Below are 22,199 nucleotides of genomic sequence, written 5' to 3'. Positions count from 1 at the left end.
GCTTCTGCCCAGAAGGTTTTAGGCAGCCCTGCATGCAATCTCATGCTTCTAGCACGCTCGTTCAATGTTCGATTTATTCTTTCAGCTACTCCATTCTCTTGAGGCGTTCGGGGAACAGTCTTCACCATACTGATCCCATTCTCAGCACAATACTCTTTGAAATCTGAATTGATATATTCACCTCCGTTGTCGGATCTCAAGCACTTAACTTTCTGATTTGTTTCATTTTCAACCAAATCCTTCCACTTCTTGAAAATAGCAAATACTTCAGACTTGTGCTTCATAAAGTAAACTCATACTTTTCTTGTTGAATCATCTATAAAAGTCACATAGTAGTATGATCCGCCAATAGAAGAAACAGGTGCAGGTCCCCACACATCAGTGTGTACCAACTCTAGTCTTTCTTTCTTGAGCTCCTTCCCAGTTTTTAAGAAACTCACTCGTTTCTGTTTTCCAAGAATGCAATTTTCACATAACTGATGTTCAACAGACTTCAGTTCTGGAATCTGTCCATTCTTCACAAGAATTTTCATCCCTTTTTCGCTCATATGGCCCAACCTGCAATGCCACAATTCACTGTTCTTTGAGTCATCAACTACAACAGTAACTATTTCTCTGCAAGTTGAAGTCGTGTATAACGTTCCAGTTTTGTGACCTCGAGCAACAACAATTGCTCCTTTAGTCACCTTCCATGCACCATTTCCACAACTGAAATTGTGACCTTCTTCATCAAGTTGTGTAACAGAGATCAAATTGCGCATTAAACCTGGAATGTGTCTCACCTTATTAATCTTCCAAACAGAACCATTTGTCATCTTCAATTTGATGTCCCCCATGCCAACAATATCCAGTGGCTCACCATCTGCGAGATTAACTTCCCACAGTTTCCAGCCACATAATTCTCCATTAATTCTTTGTGGGTAGTGGTGTGAAAAGACGCTCCCGAGTCCAAAACCCATGAATCTATCGGGCTATCAACAGACAGAAGTAACGCATCAGTGACAGATTCTGTAATAACGTTGGCTGCATCATTTTTATCATCACCATTTTTCTTCGGTGCTTTGCAGTTCCTCTTTAAATGACCCTGCTTACCGCAATTCCAACACTCAAATGTCCGCCCAGACTTGGACTGACTCCTCCTGCTCCTTGACATAGATCTGCTCTTACCTCGGTTGAAATTTCTATCATTACCTCTTCCCCTGTTTTCCACATTCAGAGCAGAACCTTTGAATGTTTCACCAGAATCAATTTTACGAACCTCTTCAGCAAGAATACGATCTCTAACTTCAACAAATTTCAGTTTAGCATTTCCAACTGAATTACTAATTGCTGCTCTCATAGGTTCCCAGCTATTTGGTAGATGCTAACAAAATCAGGGCACTAACTTCATCCCCAAAATCAATTTCAACAGATAGCAATTGATTCACAATTGTATTGAATTCATTCAAATGAGTAGTGACAGAAGTACCATCAACCATTCTTAAGTAAAAGAGTCTTTTCATTAAGTGTACCTTGTTGTTAGCAGATGGTTTCTCATACATATCAGAAAGAGCTTTCATCAGACCCATGGTGGTCTTCTCCTTTGCTACATTGTGAGCAACTGTCTTGGCTAGCGTCAATCGGACAACTCCCAAAACCTGTCTATCAAGGAGTTTCCATTCAGCTTCATCCATCTTCTCTGGTTTCTCACTTAAAGGAACATGAAGCTTCTTTCCATAGAGATAATCTTCAATCTGCATTCTCCAGAAGGCATAATCTGTCCCATCAAATCTTCCAATCCCATGTCCTATACTATTCTCACTTGCCATTATTTCCAATGCTCAGATCTAGCCTAGCTGCTCTGATACCAGTTGTTAGGATTTGTATCTCCCAAATCCGACCTGTTTGAAAACAATCTGTAAAAACACAAGAAAGAAGAACACAAGAACACACAGATTTATAGTGGTTCACTCAGATTGAGCTACATCCACTTCAGCCACCACCAGATTTACTATGAAGAAGAAGAAGGAATACAGAGTTTTTGCCTCACACTTTATCTCTCTAGAATTCTGTCTCTCAATGTAAACCCTTAATAATCACATATTTATAGGGTAAACATTCAGGTAATAAACCTAAAAAACTTTGGTCAGGCCCAAGCCCAAGCCCAAAACCAAAAAAGATAAACCCAATAAACTCTAATTAACAATGTAGAGTTTATTATAAGTGTAGACTCCATAACTCAACAAATTATGCATAATTTATGGCTTAAAAGTTAAAAAAAATTAAATAAATACTCCTAAATATCCAAAAATAAAAATAATAAACATAATTTTTATTATGTTTCTAGAAATAATTCTTGTGGAATTTTTGGTGAAGAAAAATGCAAGAAAGGGGTTAAAATTCGATTTCAAACAACCCTTTTATAAAAAACAAAACTGATTGTCGGGTGTAGTTGAAAATGGAAAATTAAATTGCAGCAGGATCTTGGGTCATTGGATCAGCGCTGGATTTTCATTCAGCGGCCAGGAATCTGCCACGCCTATCTGTTGTAAAGGAGCATGCGCGTGCCCGATCTACACGGAAGCAACTAATGGGACGTCACACCCGTTAGCGCGGCCGCCCAGACACAGACGGAACGTCAACGACGCGATTAGGGTTGTGTCGTTTTGATCGTCTTCTTCGCAAAATACTTCATGCTGAGACGAACTCCAGCAATCCTCTAGAAGCTCTAGCTTCTTCATCTCTTGACCATATCATATGATTTTTTCACCCATTTGCTCGTCTTATCCTCGCCTACAATAGCCCTAAGCTTATTAATCTTATCTTCCCTTAGAACTAGGCTGCCACGAATAGGATAAGATTTAGGGATAAAACTTCAATTCGACGAATTGAACTTGGATTTTTCCTCTTCAACCGACCTAAAGCTACTATAAATAGTCCTTAGATGTTTCTCTATCAATCCATCAAACAATTCACAGATATTACAGCCTAAATCAAATATTCAAGAATTCGGCCAAGAACAGATTTTTGTAAAATCTCCTCAGGTCATCACAACTTGGATCCATGCTTTGGAAAAGCTTCCAACAACTTCTAGGAGTGTTCTCCAATTGTTGGTAAGCTTCAAGATCTGTTGAATTTCAATTTGTAATTGAAAATTTGTTTTTACCACGTTTGATCGGTTTATTCTGTTGTATGGTTCAATTGTATGATTTCTTTGTTTAGAATCAATCTCTAGATATTATATGAACTTTCTATTGAAAGAGTTTTGATCAAATCAATCTTAAACTAAAAAACAAAAACTTGAATTGAAAATTTGGATTTTTAAAAATTCATGTTCTTGAGTTTTAATCTTGATTTTTTTATTCAAATAGTTGCTAAACATGTTTGTAAACATGTTAGGATGATTTCTAGATCACTATAACATCATCCCGATCATTTTTTATCAAACTATATTTTTAAAAATTTTGAATTTTGATTTCATCTTCAAAAATTATTACAGAGCTGCTATGATGTTCTTGTTTTGGTTGTGTTCAATTTTGTTCATCATTTCAAAGCTAATGGAACAAAAATCAGACCTTGAAATAACCTAATTCAAAAGATCCCAAATTTTGACATAAAAATAGTTTTTTAAAAATTGATCTTTGTAAAGATCGATTGATCGTGATTAATGTTAGGGCTTTTGTTCTCCATGATCATATGAATCATCTACAACTTACAGATCAAATCATGATCTGTATCAAAAGTTATACATTCTTCAATTCTTGACCAATTAAAGGACACTTGGTCCCCGACGACTGAGCCTTGTAGGACCGGGACCGAGAAACAGGACTAAGGATCTTCGGTTCGAACTGAGATCAAGGACCGGTGTTCTTAAGTTAGGATCGAGACCGATGATCGATGTTCTTGAGTTAGGACCGAGACTCAAGACCGATGTTTTTGAGCAATGACCGAGGAATCCGATCGAGATTTCTAACCTCGGACCTAGAAGTTTGACCTAGGACCGAGCTTCCTAGGTCCACGACTAAGAAAACCTAGACTTAGAACCGAGCCCCCCATACCTAGGACCGAGCCTCCTAAATCCTAAGATTGAGCCCTCTAGTCCCTCGACCGAGCATTCTGAGTTCGAGACCGATCCATTCGATCTCTTGACCCATGCTCCCGAGCCGTGATCCAGACCATCCTGGTCTAGACCGAACCACCCGAGCCCAAATTGGCTAAAACTGAACCAATACCCTAGGACCTCGATCTTAAGGCCTGTTTGGTTCCACTTTTCAAAATCCAAAATTATTTTTATAATTTTGGAACCCCAATTCATTTTTAAATAATTTTGAAAGGTTCGAAAATGATATTTAAATATTTTCGGGATATTTCTCAAACAAACCTTTTGACTAAGGCCCCGTTTGGAATTTATTTTTTTAATTCTAACACTTCTTATGATATTTTTAGGGTTTTTACTCAGTTTTATATCAACGCAATTGAGGGTACGCCCTTTTAAATAATTTTGTACAAATATTTACGTTATCTAAACATATCCTTATTTAGGACCCCTAAACTACTAATTGAAGAAAATAAATGTTATAAATAAAATTTTAATAGCCAAACTTTATTTATTTTAAATAAAATCGTTATTTGACGGGCGTAGAAGACATAGAGCGAAAGCCTTTCCCGAGCGTAATTAAAAGTCGAACCCTTTACATAAATTTTGGTATAAAGTACGTTTATACACGTACACCCTTTTATTGATCACCAGATTATTAAAATTTGAACAAAATTAAATTAATTATTTTTACATGATTAATTTCAAAACCTCCCAAGTATTCTTAAACCTCTTTTAAATAATATTTTATTTTAAAAACAAATATGCATGGCACGCAAACCAATGTTATAACGCATCGAACTTCGAGCCTCCCTGCGATATTCCCTTGTATTGTCATGTGTCATCCAAACATGTGCTAAGTTGAGGGGAGAGCAATTACCGAAGGTTACACTAACACATGATAAAAAAAACATCACTTTACAACTTAAAAAACATCATTTGTTAGTTGCCACCGTGGGTTAGAAGAGTCTAAATTGATTAGTGAGTAATTGTTAATTAAAAACACAATATTGTAAAATCTTGATTATCTTCAAGATTGTGGGGTTGAATCTATATGAATGCATCTATATTAAACTTTAACAAGATTGGGTTGGATCTTAAAAAACATCATTTGCTCTCTGTTGGGTCAAATTATTTTGACTAAGGGTCAAACTATTCTAACTAACGAAATTTTGATGATGAGTTTGTATAAACTTGAATAAGAAGGAAACTAAGTCGTCTAATTGTTTTTATGTAGGTGCATCAAAAACGTGCTAAATTAGACTTAGTCTGAATAAGGTTCATTAGACTTACTATCTATTAGACGCATTGAGTTAGACGTGCAGTCTAACGGATACGTAGTTAGACGTGCAGTCTAACAGACGTAGTTAGACGTGTAGTCTAACAGACGTAGTTAGACGTACAGTCTAACGGATACGTAGTTAGTCGTGCAGTCTAACGGATTCGTAGTTAGACGTGCAGTCTAACGGATACGTAGTTAGACGTGCAGTCTAACGGATACGTAGTTAGACGTGCAGTCTAACAGACGTAGTTAGACGTGCAGTCTAACAGACGTAGTTAGACGTGCAATCTAACAGACATAGTTAGACGTACATTCTAACAGATACATAGTTAGACGTGCAGTCTAAAAGACGTAGTTAGACGTGTCGTTTAACAGATAAAAGTTAGACGTGTAGTCTAACTCCTTCAGACTAGTCTGAGAGGACTCGTAGTTAGACGTGTCGTCTAACTCCATTAGACTCGGTGGTCTAATGGATCCTGCTATTAGACGGGGGCGTCTAACTTCATTAAACTTGTCAGTCTAATTGGAGCACGTATAATGTCTTGCTTCAGCAGTTGCTTGAAGCTAGCATCCGTCTACTCACGATCAACTAACTGTACGCTACTCCTGCTCCACTTATCTGTGTTGATCAGTACAACAGTCAGTTACATCCAATAAATTAATGCCACGTAAACAAATATTCTTCTCACTACTTGTTTCTTGCAGGACAATCCTAGAAGAATATTTGGCGCACTACCAGATTGGTACGGCCACGATCATGGTGCTCAGCGTCTGCTGTACATATGTACTATGGAGGCTCTTCAATGGGTATTTACCACGTGTCATTATAGAAGATTCAACCGTTGGTATCTGCTCTCTATTTAAGGATACTCAAGGACAACGGATGAACGGCCAGACACTTTATACAGAAACTTGTTTACTGAACTTACAATCTCACGAATTGCTTTCTTGTTTTACTGTGTTTGTACATTAAGAGAGATATAGAATCAAAGTATTGTCTAGCTGAATGATATTCTTCAATATACTGTAAGTTGAACAAAGTTTGTTCTATTCAACAGTGAGCTAACTTTGCAACTGTATTTGATTCTAAGAAAACTATAGTGAATCTTTCTAGTGGTTGGAAGAAGGGGTGACGTAGGAGAGTTTTTCTCCGAACATCCATAAACATCTCCTTGTGTCATTTATATTATGTCATCTTCTCCTTCATCGGTTCTTAACTTCAAATCTGAGCAAACGTTTCTGCACTTGAATCATTCAAGAGTTAATTTGTAAGGGTTTGTGAAGAATAGAAAGTGATACAAATCCCTAACATGATTTCTATCAAACCGTTTTTGCACGAAGTTGTCAATAATTACTAGACTCTGTCTCTATTGGTGCCACCGATCTTATCACTCCCCCATCAATTATCTTTTATTTATTTTAAAAAATAAAACTCTTCTCATTAATCATATAATTGTGAGAATGGAAGAGATATTTTACACACAATGCACAATACATTAAGGCATCCCAAACTCAACATAATCATACAATTTTATTTTGCGTGGAAGACTTCATATCTAACTTCTAATGAAGTTGGATCTATAGCAAATGACTTTCTTTGGCTTCAAAAAATACAACTATTTCATTATCCGATTAAGGAAGACTTACTTCAACCAATTGTTAAAAGACAAACATGATTCAATTTTTTTTAGAACGTTGGTTTCGTTTTCTCCTTCAGAGTGCATATAATCTCAGTAGATTAAACATATAACCCGCAAATATACTCAACCAATTTAACTAGACGAACATAAATACCCATTTGATGAGCTCGAATTTGGTTTCTTCTTCAGAGTGCATCTAATCCCAATAGGTTAGACATATAACTAACGGGCTCGCAAATCTACCCAACTAATTTTACTAAATGAACAGAACTAGCCGTCTAACGGGTTCGAACCCAAAACCTCAAAGAGGTTGAGGACCTAGGGTATCCACCCCTTTTTCCGCTAAGATAGAAGAGGGTATAATTCAAAACTTATTGAATAGTAAGATTGTAAATTAAGATCTCCAAACCACAAAGCAACTAAGAAATTTGGGTAAAGGTAACAAAACACCCAGGATTTAACAATGTTTGTCATCAATATCTACATATTTAGTGAGTTGTTAAATATAACATATGTATTCTCTCTTTTAGCATAGCGCCAACAAGAGTGGGATATCCTCAGCCACATTGAGAGGTCCTGGGTTTGAGCTTGTCAAGCGACAAGTTTTGTGTCTAATTAAATGATTAAATGTATTTTGGGACTATGTGTTTAACCCCTTATTACTACATTTTTTATTATTTTTTTAATATAACCTATGTTACAATTAATGTCCTATTATAGGAGTACATAAAATCAAGCAAAAAATTAAAATAGAATTGCTTTCAACCCACTAAAACAGTATATAAACCATATAAACATTTATAAGAGATAAACTTTCGAATTTAACTATAAACGTTTTGAGTTTAAGCGAAAGGTGTAGCTGGGATGTGTGATGCTAATTCTTCTTTATTAAAAAAAATACAATTCTTTTTTTATTAAGAGATAAACCCATTTAGAATCTCACATTTAACTAATATTAACAATTTAAACTTTATTATAATTTATACATGAAGTCATTTAGGGTTAAGTTTACATACAAATTGATCACACATTCTTATTATCTCAAATATATAAGTTTATTTGAAAAAAAATAAGTATTTTGACATTGTTACCATCTCAACACTTTTGATAATTGTGAAAATAAAATGTGGAAGAGATTTTGTTTTCATTTGTTATGAAAAATGTAATTAAATTAAATAAAACTTAAATGAAAAGTGAACGAAAAAGAGTAATTTTTGATAAAAATTTGTCTATCAAACTTTTTCTATGATTGATTTTGACTATAGAATGATTTGTTTTACAAATATATCAACTTATTCGTTCGACTATATATTAAAATTTCAACCATCATTAGTGAAAAACAAAAGCTAATTAACTAGTATAACAAGAAAATAAAATTCATTCTATTGGATCTGCAAATTAAGGGAGGGAACAAAATTTCAAAACAAAAACTTTAGATCACATCAAAACAAAGTAACAAACATAGAAAAGTAAGAACCTTAATTCATCTAATTTCAAATAATCCCTCCCAACAAGACTTCATTTGAATCAAAACTGTCCCTTACATCATCCGAAAACGTAATTATCAAAATTTTACCACTTATGGATTCCTGAGTTTCAAATTTTACCAACTTGCCATCTTATTCAATAGCCATTCAAATTTTAGAGTTTGTTTGATGTTTGTTTATTTAAAGTTTTTATTGAGTTTTTATTGGTTAACCCATTTTCTAGCGTAGCAACAACGAGAGATGAATATCCACATCCTCTTTAAAGGTTCTGGGTTCGAGTCCGACAGACAATAAGTTTTGCACATGGTTAAGTATATATGCGGAATAACGGAACACAACGTTCTGAAAAAAATAAAAATAAATAAATAAAATCTTGTTTAATTAAAATTTGGGTTTTAATTAGTTAAATTATTAATATATTTAAAATTTTAATTTTAATTTAATAAATTATTAAAAATAAATAAAATATAATAGTTAAAATTTTAATTAAAAAATCCAACATCAAACTAGCTTTAACAAAAACTCTGAATTTAGGTTGTAGACACTAAAGCCCAAAGATTTGACAAAGGGCCCATCAAATTTGAAAGTAAAATAAGCCTATTAAATTTGGAAAAAATAATTATACTTATATTATATATATATATATATATATATATATATATATATATATATATATATATATATATATATATATATATATATATATATATATATATATATATTTCAAATTTCTACTCCCTTTTTACTAGTAAATAAAATTGTTTATTTTATTTTTTATTTCTTACTTTAAGTGTTTGCGCTGAACTGTACTTGTCAAAACAAGGTGAATGGGTTAATTTCTATATATCAGTATCACAACTAGTTTTCCGATTAAAACTTATTTTATTTTATATATTTCAAATACATTTCTCTTAAAGGAACTAATATATATATATTATTTAATTTAAATTATTTAGGGATATAATCATAATATTATTAAAATAGGAAAATTAATTATAAAACTAATGTAATAGTCAATATTTTGATTTTAGGAATATTTACTATTTAACATTAATTGAATTGACCAATTTAAAACAAATTCGTAATATTATTATTAAAGGCAAAGAATTATTAGGGATTCTTTGAAGTTATCTAATATCACATAGACAATAATAATTCATCAAATCATTCTATTAATGTTCAATTAAAATACATTTATATTATTCTTTAAACTATTTAAAAATATTATACATTACTAATAATTTTATTCTGAATAATATTAAATAGACAAGTTGTTGTTTTTATGAATGTAATGGTTTGTACATTATAATAGAGATTTTATATTCATAGGATATTATACCTTTAAAACAAATTAGTATAATTATTCTCAAAAATATTATTACAATCTCTTATTATATAATGTATTGCCTAGTACTTAAACCATTATTTTCTTTTATTATCTTGTTTGACCATTTAAAAAATATAATATTTTGATTATCTGTCTAATTTAATTTAGTAAATTTTATAACTTAATAGTGTTTTTTAATATTATGGCTTGGTCTTGGTCTTCCCATTTAAAATAACTTTTATCTTTAATAAAGTTAATTTAAAATTATAAATATAACAGAACATTATTTAGAAAGAAAATACTAAATAGACTATGGACTTGTCCAGTTAAAATTATTTAAATAAGATAATCCAAAAAAAATATAATTTCAGGATTTATTACAAAATATTAATTAGCATATATTTTAAATTATTAGTTTATTATTATATTTTAAATTATTATTTTATTATTATATATTAATATCTTTTAAAGACATTCAATTAATTAACTAAATACTAAAATATTATATATTTTAAATTATTATTTTATTAATATATATTAATACCTTTTAAAAAAAATATATTACAAAAATCTTCATTTTCTAACAAATATCATCAATCATTAATTATCATTAATTTTAAAATAATCAATTATTTAAAAAAAAAACTAAGAAACATAGTGTTAAAAAATCAAAATATGACATTTTTAAGAAAATGAAAAGAGAAGCTTGAACATATTATTGATTACATTTTAAAATATTTATTAACGAGATACATTAATATTTATAAATTTGAATTATTTCCAATCAAATGAGATTAAAATACAATATTTTAATTAAAATAATAAACATTTGTTTCATAAAAAAAATATTAAAGAAAATTAAAATCCAAAACTCAAACAAGCCCTTAGCTAACGAGTCCTGATTAGGCAACAAAGAAAAGAAAGGAAAGTTAAAAAAGCTGCGCATTTTAGCTTTATTTCTGCAAAAGGCACGGGGCGGGAGCGTAGGTTAGCAAGTTATTTGACATTAAAAACCCGCGAAATTCCAAATTATTCCCCGCCCGCCGTATTCGGATCCCGCCCAAACCCTTTCTCCATTTAAGTAAAAAAAAGTAAAAACCGTAAAAAGTAAAAAAAGAAGAACAAAGCACGCATATAAATTTACTCCTTTAATTTTTAACCTGGTCTTTTCTCCAAACTACCCCTCCTTACACGTCAGGCTCTTCTAGCTCTCCCCCACTCTCTCTCTATCTCTCTCTCTCTCCTCATCCATCTCTCTCCTCCTCCTCCCTCTCATGGAGAATCAGAAGCGCCAAGAGCAGCCAACAAGCTCTGCACGGAAGAGTCTCAAACGGAAGCTAGAAGAAGACTACGATGTAGATCGCAAGATCGCTTCTCTTTCACATCATGATTCACAGGAAGATCTCGTTAAAGAGGTTATTTCTCAGGTTCAGATCCTCCGTACTACTTTCACTTCGCTTGAAGCTAATCGCGCCTCCGCTAAGCACGCTATTCATATTCTCTCTGAATTCGCGAAGAACGGTACTGAATGTTAGATTACCGCTCTTAATTCCGATTGACTGCCTCCTATTGATTGTTTCGTGTTTTAACTCGTGTTTGTAATGATTTGGACTCTTGTAGAAGAATTTGTTAATGCGATAGTTGATTGTGGAGCTGTACCGGCACTGGTGACGCATCTTCAGGCGCCGCCACCGTTGAACGATGTTGATACTGGTTTGAGGTTTTACGAGCATGAAGTCGAGAAAGGGAGTGCTTTCACTCTTGGACTTCTTGCTGTAAAGGTAAAGTAGTTGCAATATTCCCTTTTAGTTTCTTTTGTTTTAACTATCTATGATATTTTAAACTTTGCTTAATTCTTCAAAATCTTTTGATCTCTAATTAGGTCTTTTGATCTTCATACGACTCCTAATATGCTTTTTTTTTTTTTTTACTTTTTTGCTGTGGTAGAATTTTTTGGATTGTTTGGATTACACAATTGCTGTGATAGTCTTTTTCTTGGAATGGTTTAGAGAAATGTATGTGGACTCTTTATTGAATTTGAAAATCTGCTAACATAGTCAATGTTGAAACATTCTAGAATTTGTTTAAGGAAAGTGAAGCTGAATAGATTTACCTTTGCATTGAATTGGAATTGGAACATTATCTTTTCTTAGAAGAATGAGACGTTTATGCTTCATTTCAAATAGTAGCATCAATTATTGGAGAATTATAATTGATCATTTTAATATGCAAATCTTTCAAATATGGCCACTTTGATTTTAAACATGAACTGGATAATTAACTTGGTTGAACGGTTGGTTCAGTTTGTAGACGTGTTCATTTGGAAAAGGGTGTCATGGGATCTTCTTACCATGGATGGAATTGGAAACATATATAGAGTATCTTAGTAGATTTTGTATGCTATGTGCCTATGTCATGCATTTGGAGTGTTGTTAGTCCATGTTATACTTCTATTAATGTAATGAACGATTATCACTTTGCTGCAACTCTTGGATATCCAAATGCTAATACTTAAAGAATTTTTTATAATCCTCGTCATATGAACGGAATATCAAAATAAGGAAAGGATTTACTCAAAATGTCAAGAGTATTGACATTCTTTCTTAATTACACCTGATTTGTTTCTTTTTTTACTAACAGCCAGAACATCAGCGACTCATAGTAGATGCTGGAGCACTTCCCCATTTAGTGAATCTATTGAAGAGACATAAGGATGGTCAAAACTCTAGAGCTGTTGTTGGTGTCATGAGGAGAGCAGCTGATGCTATCACCAATCTTGCTCATGAAAATAGCTGCATTAAAACACGTGTTAGGTTTGTAAAGGATCCTTGTTTCCCATTTGTGAGCTAAGTAGAATATATTGTAACATCTGTACCACAAATACAGAACGGAAGGTGGGATTCCTCCCCTTGTTGAATTATTAGAGTACGTTGATTTGAAGGTCCAGAGAGCTGCTGCTGGGACACTGCGCACGCTCGCATTCAAAAATGACGAGAATAAAAATCAGGTTAGTTGGTGTTACCTGAGATTTTATCCATTCATGGAATCATTTTCATCACAAGCATAACATTTTAGCATTGGTATCTTGCAGATAGTGGAGTGTAATGCTTTGCCTACTCTTGTTCTAATGCTTCGATCTGAGGATCCAACCATACACTATGAAGCGGTTAGCTTTATTCCTCTTACTTGAATTTACATGTTTTTCTTGTTGTGTCATGTTATTGATTACATTACACCCTTTTGTTTATTTTCATTAGGTTGGTGTCATTGGAAATTTGGTGCATTCCTCACCTTCGATAAAGAAAGAAGTCCTACTTGCTGGAGCTTTACAACCAGTCATAGGATTGCTGAGGTTTAGACCACTGACTTGACTTCAATGCTCACTTGCTATAATAAGTTGTTTTAAGCATTATGCTACTGAATACTTTGCTTAAGATCCTGCAATATATTTTGTAGTTAAATTACTGACTGTGATTTGCAGTTCCTGCTGCACGGAGAGCCAAAGAGAAGCAGCTTTGCTACTTGGACAATTTGCTGCTACTGATTCTGACTGCAAGGTGAAGAAATGAGCAAATTCTTCAAACTTGCAATCAATAATTGCATTTTATGTGCCACCTAATCTTGTAAATTGTATACTTCAGGTTCACATTGTGCAAAGAGGTGCCGTGCCACCATTAATTGAGATGCTTCAGTCTTCTGACACACAACTGAAAGAGATGGCAGCATTTGCTCTTGGAAGGCTGGCTCAGGTACTTTTATTTGGGCATTTATTCTACTCTGTTTAGCTTTCCATTGTTGGTGTTTTGTCAGCTGTGTTTCTTCCTATATAAGCTGATTTTTCTGTTGAAGAAAAGAAAAATAACAAGGGAATTGACTGCCAAAACATGTCCTGAGTTAGTGAGCTAGAAAGAGTATGCTATTTAAGCTGTCTGTGCTCTCCAATACATTACAATTGCCATGGACAGAAGCTGAAATAAGATGAAGCAGAAATTGTAGGAAGATGAAAGCTACTTGAGATATTCTTCTGATTGCTTGTTAGTTTGTTAGTATTTATTTTTGTATTTGACCAACATAGTTATTTTTTAAGTGATTGTTGCCTATGTAATTAATATATATATATATATATATATATATATATATATATATATATATATATATATATATATATATATATATATTTAAGCAAGAGTCTATATAACTTTGTTGCTTTTAAGTACTGCCAAGTCATGCTATTTCCACAATTCTCTGAAATGCATATTTGCTTTTAGGATAACCATAATCAAGCTGGGATTGCACACAATGGTGGTATAGCTCCATTGCTAAAGCTTCTTGATTCAAAGAATGGATCTCTGCAGCATAATGCTGCATTTGCACTTTATGGTCTTGCAGACAATGAGGTATAACTTTATTTGAAATATTATAAGATGCTCTTTCTGCTGGAATGTTCTTTTGTTCTTTGTAATTAATGATGTATTGACTGATATAGCAATGGATATACTAAGGCCGTTGGTTTTGTATAGGATAATGTAGCAGATCTTGTTAAGATTGGGGGTGTTCAAAAGCTTCAAGATGGAGAATTCATTGTCCAAGTAAGTACAGTCACCATAACTCATACCCTATTATTTGAGTAGTTAATAAAAAAATCTTAAAATATTTTATGTCCTTTCTGTAAACATGTGGTTGCATTGTGTTTGTTTATTTGTTTGATTGGTTATCCTCGTGTGATCCTTTTACTTGCAGCCAACAAGGGACTGTGTAGCCAAAACACTCAAAAGATTAGAGGAAAAGATTAATGGAAGGGTGGGTTTGTTTTTCTCAATCTTTAGATTAACCATTCGTTTCTATATTTGTAGAGATTTTACTGTAGAAAATTAGAGTGAGGGAAATTGTATTATTAAGAATTTGTTAACTTGCATAGTCTACATCATCTATAAAAGGATAACATAAATTAATAGTCAATCAAATCCAGTCATATATGATAATCTTTAATCAGATTTCAATCCATATTAAGAGAAGTTATCCTAATATCAAAATTTTATATCATAAATGATGTTCCAACATACTGTGTCAAATCCAAGTTAATTAATTGTATAATTGACTTGGATTTGCAACATTATAGGCTGTATTTGATCTATTAGAATTAATTTCTGTCTCAATTTTCTTTTTCTCTAGAAAAATATTAACTAAATATTTTAGGAATAAATCATATCTAAATTCCACAGCTAAAAATTCACTCTCAAATATACTGATTAATGAAAATGGTTTTATCCTTTCAAAAAACAACTAATTCTTTAAACTTAACTAGGATCCACCAATTTGGATCTATATCATAGATTATTTTTATCAATTTGCTATTGCTTTTGCAGGTATTGAGACATTTATTGTACTTAATGCGTGTTGGAGAGAAGGCAGTTCAAAAACGAGTTGCTTTAGCCCTTGCCCATCTTTGTTCACCTAACGATCAGAAAGCTATTTTTATTGATAATAATGGTGACTTTCTTTTTCTGGTTGCTTAATATTATAACACCTTTCTGCTTAACTGATTTCACAAAAATAAATAAAAATCTAAGCCAATATTTTATTTATATAGGATTGGATTTGCTTCTGGACCTTTTTGAATCAACTACATTTAAGCAGCAACGTGATGCTTCTGTGGCTTTGTACAAATTGGCTACCAAACCCTGTTCTATCTCTCCTGTAGATGCAGCTCCCCCCTCCCCAATCCCACAGGTATATATCATTGTTTTTCTATGAGCTAAGCACATCCATCTTATTTTTTCTTAAATATTTAGCATGCCAGTTTTCTTCCATGAAAAATTTCTTTGATTTCATAATAATTTTGTTGGATGCTCAATGCAGGTGTATTTGGGCGAGCAGTATGTAAATAATCCTACACTTTCTGATGTGACTTTTTTAATTGAAGGTGATTTGTAGAACATTCATTTGTTTTTGTGCTGTTTCTAGTCCTTTTTGCTTATCGTAGTGTCTTTCTTCTCATCAGGGAAGCGATTCTATGCTCACCGAATTTGTCTCCTTGCCTCTTCTGATGCATTCAGAGCAATGTTTGATGGTGGTTATAGGGTACTGATTACTTTCTTTTTTCCCTTTCAATATTGCCTCTCAATATTCAATTCTTAGTGAGTAGATCTGTGTGATAATGTGGTCACTGTATTGGTTAATAATTTATTTACTTTATCTTTGACCATTTTGGTAAGTGAGTAGATATGGTTCTTGTTTGCAGGAGAAAGATGCTAACGATATAGAGATTCCAAATATTAAATGGGATGTTTTTGAACTAATGATGAGGTAAGACTTTGAGCCAATTTAGAAACATACCAAAATTATTTCTAGTCGACAATCAACATGAAACTTTGTATTGAATGTGATTTTTTTATGCAGATACATATATACAGGATCGGTAGATGTTAAATTGGATGTTGCACAGGAGCTTCTAAGAGCGGCTGACCAATATCTTTTGGAAGGAGTCAAACGCCTCTGCGAGTATGCTATTGCTCAGGTAACTTAATGTTGGTAATAATTGTTCAAGGCGGGTGGATTGGTTCTGCAATTTTGATAATGTTTCTTCTTCTGTAGGATATTTCTATTGAAAATGTTTCGCTCATGTACGAGTTGTCGGAATCTTTCAATGCTACATCATTAAAGCATGCCTGTATCCTCTTTATTCTGGAGAAGTTTGACAAGTTATGCAATCTGCCAGGGTATGTCTCTTAAAACTGTCTTTATTTTGAAATGTAGCAATGAAAGAAGTTTAAATTATTAGAAACTATTATATTGACATGCAGGACCTCCCATCTGATTCATCGTGTTTTACCCGAAATGAGACTTTACTTTGCAACAGCATTAACAAGAAGAGTACTGGTTGAACAGCAGCAGTAAATTTTTTTGCTTGAGCATTATGATCAGGCTGACCAAGTGTATATAAAATGGGCAAAGATGTGGAGGAAGCATTTGGTCTTTAATTCTGCAGAAAAAGTTGAGGGGTTTTGGTATGTTCATTCAACTTCAGCAGCTAATTACAGATGCTTTTTTTTTTTTTTTATCTTGTAGAATGAAAACAATTTTAGGGGATTTTATAATCAGTGGAAAGAAGAGTAAGAGGTGGAAGAATTTGCCTCCCCATATTATTTGATTTTGATCACTAGTAGTTTTTGTAAACTCTTTATGGTCAATGGTGACTTAATTCTTGATGAATTCAAACTGATTTTTAAACTTTTTAACTTGTAATGATAATCAAATTGGTTAAAAGTAAATGTGTTTTGTTTAAATAGAGATTACACTCAATTTTGCAGTAAATAGAGCATTGTTGAGCTTTTGAGTAAGTACAATATCTTGTTTGGATTTTGTTATAGTTATGAAATCTAAATCTAATTACCTTGCATTAATTTTTTTTACTGCAAAGATTAAACGTTGATACATTCATTGAAATGCACCCCCACATGTTTAGGCATTAGGTCGTTGTCTGGCTGTTGGGGGTAAATCTGGAACCAAAAGTTTTCGGTTAGAATTGTGTTGGGTCTAATTTAGGATTTTTTTATAAGATAAAAAAGTTTATTATTTAATTTTTGTAACACTTTATATAAAACATTATTTTTAATATATATATTTTTTATAAATATGCTTTTCTTTAAGACAATAGATAAATTAGTGAGTTGAGAGTAGTACTTACAATCTCATTTTTAAAAAAAAGTTGTTTTTATAAAACAAATAAAATTTTATAAAATTTGTTAATTTATAAATCAAACGTTGTTTGTGGTAATTAATCGGGTGCCCGTTGTTTGGAATCAATAATTATAGATATTGAGACCTGAAATTTTGCAAATTTTATATAGAGATGGCAATAGGAAGTCACAATTAACTAGTGAAGTATTAGTCATTGAATTTGATTTATTATTTTATTATCCGACCTTATATAGGATGATAATAGGTACACAACAGTTAACTAGTAAGTATTAGTCCTTAAATTTGATTTTTTATTTTAAGATTGTAGATATAGAAAAAAATAACTTAATTGTTACTAGAAAAATGAAACAAATAGTAACTACTTATTATAAGAGAGAAAGTCATTAAATGAAGGTAGATAAAAGTGATAAATATTGTGATATTTCTCATGATGTGTTATATGAAAGATATACTTTAATAAAGAAGATTTTATTTTTAATATAACTATGTTTCACTCATCTTTATATGACTATTCATAATATATTATAAAAAAGTATATATAATTTTTTATAAATTTAAAATACTAATCATCCATACTTAACTCAAAAAGTGTTTTTAGTGTGAAAAAAAAACATTATCTTAATCTTAATAATTATTTTTGGACTCAATCAAAAGAAGTAATACAAATAAGGAATCACAACATTTAAATATCATCCGTCTTAATAATACATATAGATACCAATAAGTCAATTACAAACTCAAAAACCACAGATATAACATTGGTGTTTTCAAATCCCACAGCATTTAATTTAACACTAAGCATTAAATAGTAATAAGAGTTTCTTCTTGAATAGTTAGATAGCATCATAACCCCCTTGTGCAAAAATAAGCTATCTAACCAAAACTAAGCTCCTCATCTAATCATATCAATCAATTTGTCGCACCTGCGCCTTTCTACCCCGTTTCTTGGCAACACCATTAGTTGGTGACTCAACAACCTCATCCATTTTCGCATCTTTTGCCGCTGGTAAAAGTAGAGTATTGGTTGGCATTGCTTGACTTGGGCTCAGAATTACTTCCTTCAAAGTGTCTAGAAGAACCCTGTTTCCTTCACCATACTATAACCAAAACCAAATTCAAACAAAACATTATTATTAGTATTAGTATTAGTATTATCATTAACATTCTATTCTCAATCAACCAAATAAAGGAGGTATGAGTTACTACCGCTTCTAATTTCCCAACAGCAATGTCCAACTTCTTGCAAAGCTGATTATTTTCTTCCTTGAGGGATTCAATCTGTCAAATGATGATATACCAAAACTATGATCTTAACAAACTAAACTACATGTTTCCACAAGAATTTCAAATAATCAACTATGCAATCAATAATCTATTTATACCCAAAAGAAGAGCATTTAATGAAGATTATTTGGAAACCTAGAAATTGATCAATTAAGTCCTAACCTCTTTTTGGGCGTCTATGGATTTCAGACCCTTGAGGGAAGTGTTTTTTCTTGGGTATTGATCATTGGAGACCTTCAACAATGGAGCAAAACAGTTAAGTTTCAATCAGATATAGATATGAATGAATGAAATGAAATAAAATAAGCTATATATATACATTGGGCTTCTTCAACAGTTGGTCTACAACTTGAAGAAGGTATTCAACTTTCTCTTCCAAGGTTCTTCCATCAACAGTCTTCTGAATCTCTGGTAAACCACTTTTTCCATCATTGTTAAGATGCCCATCATCTTTATCACTCTCTGAAATCCTTATTTCCTCAATCACGTTTTTTTCAACCATTTTACTAGTTGATTGTGTCACTTTCTTGTGAATGCGGCCAGATTTTCTTATCACAGACATTATTGCTCTCTTTTTTCTAGCATTTACCTTCACCTGGTTCTCCATCTCTTGATCTGCATTCTTGTTCTGCAAAACCCAACATAGAAATAACAAAACTTGATGCATGCGGAGGAAACCCTATTGGGTAACAGATCGGAAATCTGTACAAGGAAGGAATAAAGCAAAACACAAAAATGGATGGAAAAAGGAGGAGAAAATAGAGAGATAATACCTCGTCCTCCATTAAAGCCTTGGCGGCGAGTTTTGCTGCATTTGACTGTCGACCCATTTCTCTCTTTCACAAACCCTTAAAAACTAAGAAGGATTTTATAGAACCGAGAAGCTTCCTTTGAAAGGAAAAACCTAAAAAGCTTGTTTCTACTCTCTAATGGAGAATCTGAATAGGTAATAAGAGTGTGACTGGAGGAGATAAGAGAGAGAAGTGGCAAAAGTGAGTATGTTTTGAAAAAAAGTTAAATAAAATAATTAAATTATTCAACAAATTTTTTTATTTAATTAGAATCTAAATATTTTACTTCATTATATAAATCTTTACATTTTTTCAACTACTATATTATTTAATTAGAATATTATTAAATATAAAGTTTATTAAATTAGAAAAAAAAAAAAGTTGAGTATAGCAAGTTGAATCTAAGTCCTCTTTTAAAACATTTTATACTTTTTCTAATTATATGTTTATGTTATAAAAAATTAAGAAATAAAAACAACTTCAATAAAAATAATTATTAGTGTAACAACTGTTGCAGTTGGATTATATGCCATTGATTTGTCTTGGAACCTCGATATGACCAAAATTTGGAAAAGACAGTTACCATGCAAAAAATAAAGAAATATTAAAAAATTAAAGTTTGAATGTAGTATATATAAAAACAAAATAAATGATAGTATTGGTGTGATGTTGCCCGGAGACACACGTATGAAGACACATTAAATATTAATAATTTTTTTTAAAATTTTAATATTATAATAGTTTCGAGTTTGTATTTTTGCACTATAATCATCTCTATTCTAGAATTCGATTGAGTATTTCTCTTTCTTAATTTCCGACTTTAACTTCAAATTCGATTTAAAATATTCGAATTTAACTTAAATATAAAAAATAATTATAATAAAAATTACGAACTATCCCATATATATTGTATGAATGATAATGTAATGAATGTGTCTTGTAAAAGTATAGGAATAAGTTATAGAAGAATAGAGATAGGAATAAGATAATGACATAATAATAATATAAACATATAATTGATTTGACAAAGCTGGTTTAGTTATTTTTTAAATTCTTTTTAAACACTGTATTCTAATTATTAAATTATTTATTTTATCAATCAAAATAGTAAAATATTTTTTACTTTACTTTTTTTTTTAAATTAAAACTTTTAATACAAAATATTTTTTCTTAAACAATTCTTAAATACATTTTTTTTATTAAACAATATTTTATGTATCTCTGTAACTCTAGTTTTAAACTATTTTGTACAAGTATATTTATGTTTTTTTAATATTTTTATTCGGGAAATTTGACGAAATGATCCTCGTAATAAGGGTAAATGAGTTGGCGACCAGCGCATAATTTTAAATGTGCTAGTGACTACTTTATATTTTTTTGATGAAATTGTCCATATTACGAGACGCAACCGGATGGCATGTGAAAAGTCTACAATCGCGAGACGCACCCCCGGTTGCGAGAAACAACTAGCATTCGCGAGACGCAACGACAATCGCAAGATGCATTCGCGAGATGCAACCGGAAATCGCGAGACGCAACCGACAATCGCGAGACGCATTCGCGAGACGCAATCGGCAATCGCGAGACGCAACTGACAATCCGATTGTGCACTTTTCACATGGCATCCGATTGCGTTTCACGACAGGGAGAATTTCGTCAAAAAAATATGAAATTGTCACCAACGCATTTAAAATTATGTGCTGGTCACCCGCTCATTTACTCTCCTTTTTAGGGTCATTTCGTCAAATTTCCCTTCTATCCTAATATTGAGATATTCATCTTAAAGCATGTAAGAAAAATCATAATTTTGAGTTTTATCTTTGAAAATTTAAACCCTTTAAATCACCTTTATAAGTTATAATAACAAACTCAATAGGTAGTTCAAATAAAAATAGTATGGTCTAAAATGAATAATTATTTTAAATTTAATTATCACTAAAAACATGTAAGTTGAAATAATGAAGTTTATAATTATGGGATAATGCAAATTTTCTAAAAAAAAAAAAAAAACTTTTGTTAAAAAAAGAAAGAAAAACTAGCATTTACATTTATTTTCAACTCTTTAAACTTTGTTTCTTCCTCTATGCAACAACATAAGCTCATTTCAAATCACACATTTAACTTTTGAAGAGCCACTACTAAGGACACTTTATTTATCTGTTTCTTAATTTCCCTTATGTTTTGTGAAAAAGTCCAACAAAATAAATTAACACTTATTTAATTAATGAAGACAAATTATAACGATAATAACAATGGCTAAATAACAAATGTTTATATCATCGAAAAGTCATTCATTATATATTAATAACTATAATATTATCAATGAGGATTAATACAAATCACTTGTCTCTATAAGAGTATTTTTGGTATTTTAACAATAATATTGAGATAGAAATAATATTTTTTCAGAATTAAAAAAAATACCAAGATCAAATGACTCCTTTTCTTGGTGATGTTTTTTTGGTCATAAATATATAATGGATGCTTTGTTGTGTGACTTTTTGTCCACTCGATAGGCCCGGCTATAACCAACCTTACTATGCTTGCTATCTGGTTTTAGGCCCATTATATTTGAATATTAAAATTTTATCTTAGGCCTTGCCCATTTAGGG

The 22,199-nt window shown here is 31.8% G+C and overlaps 2 protein-coding genes across 2 annotated transcripts; one reads left to right on the top strand and one right to left on the bottom strand.

The window, feature by feature from the left end:
• Positions 1-11,006: 11,006 nt before the first annotated feature.
• On the top strand, positions 11,007-17,023 carry LOC124937578 (ARM REPEAT PROTEIN INTERACTING WITH ABF2). Its single transcript, XM_047477864.1, has 19 exons — positions 11,007-11,332; positions 11,432-11,592; positions 12,452-12,624; positions 12,698-12,818; positions 12,903-12,977; positions 13,069-13,163; positions 13,293-13,368; positions 13,453-13,560; positions 14,080-14,208; positions 14,332-14,400; positions 14,552-14,611; positions 15,178-15,301; positions 15,402-15,541; positions 15,671-15,734; positions 15,813-15,892; positions 16,053-16,117; positions 16,211-16,328; positions 16,406-16,530; positions 16,615-17,023. Exons 1-19 carry the CDS (start codon positions 11,086-11,088, stop codon positions 16,706-16,708), a joined length of 2,124 nt encoding a protein of 707 aa, XP_047333820.1. The 5' UTR covers positions 11,007-11,085; the 3' UTR covers positions 16,709-17,023.
• A 1,149-nt stretch (positions 17,024-18,172) lies between these two features.
• On the bottom strand, positions 18,173-19,779 carry LOC124937579. Its single transcript, XM_047477865.1, has 5 exons — positions 19,570-19,779; positions 19,116-19,424; positions 18,959-19,030; positions 18,719-18,790; positions 18,173-18,609 (listed from the first exon to the last, which is right to left on the bottom strand). The coding sequence occupies exons 1-5, from the start codon at positions 19,624-19,626 to the stop codon at positions 18,418-18,420; spliced, it is 702 nt and encodes a 233-aa protein (XP_047333821.1). The 5' UTR covers positions 19,627-19,779; the 3' UTR covers positions 18,173-18,417.
• Between the last annotated feature and the right edge of the window lie 2,420 nt (positions 19,780-22,199).

This window comes from Impatiens glandulifera, chromosome 5 (genome assembly GCF_907164915.1).
Source record: "Impatiens glandulifera chromosome 5, dImpGla2.1, whole genome shotgun sequence".
Lineage (NCBI taxonomy): Eukaryota > Viridiplantae > Streptophyta > Magnoliopsida > Ericales > Balsaminaceae > Impatiens > Impatiens glandulifera.
Note: the sequence above shows the minus strand (reverse complement) of the source record. Positions and strands in the feature narration are given on the sequence as shown.

Excerpts from the sequence above, each read along its gene's own strand:
- LOC124937579 (XM_047477865.1), bottom strand. The coding sequence starts at position 19,626 with ATGGGTCGACAGTCAAATGCAGCAAAACTCGCCGCCAAGGCTTTAATG. Across the intron at positions 19,425-19,569 it reads AGGCTTTAATGGAGGACGAG|AACAAGAATGCAGATCAAGA; the intron begins GTATTATCTCTC and ends TGGGTTTTGCAG. Across the intron at positions 18,791-18,958 it reads CCATAGACGCCCAAAAAGAG|ATTGAATCCCTCAAGGAAGA; the intron begins GTTAGGACTTAA and ends ATCATTTGACAG.
- LOC124937578 (XM_047477864.1), top strand. The coding sequence starts at position 11,086 with ATGGAGAATCAGAAGCGCCAAGAGCAGCCAACAAGCTCTGCACGGAAG. Across the intron at positions 13,369-13,452 it reads CTACTGATTCTGACTGCAAG|GTTCACATTGTGCAAAGAGG; the intron begins GTGAAGAAATGA and ends TGTATACTTCAG. Across the intron at positions 14,401-14,551 it reads ATGGAGAATTCATTGTCCAA|CCAACAAGGGACTGTGTAGC; the intron begins GTAAGTACAGTC and ends TTTTACTTGCAG.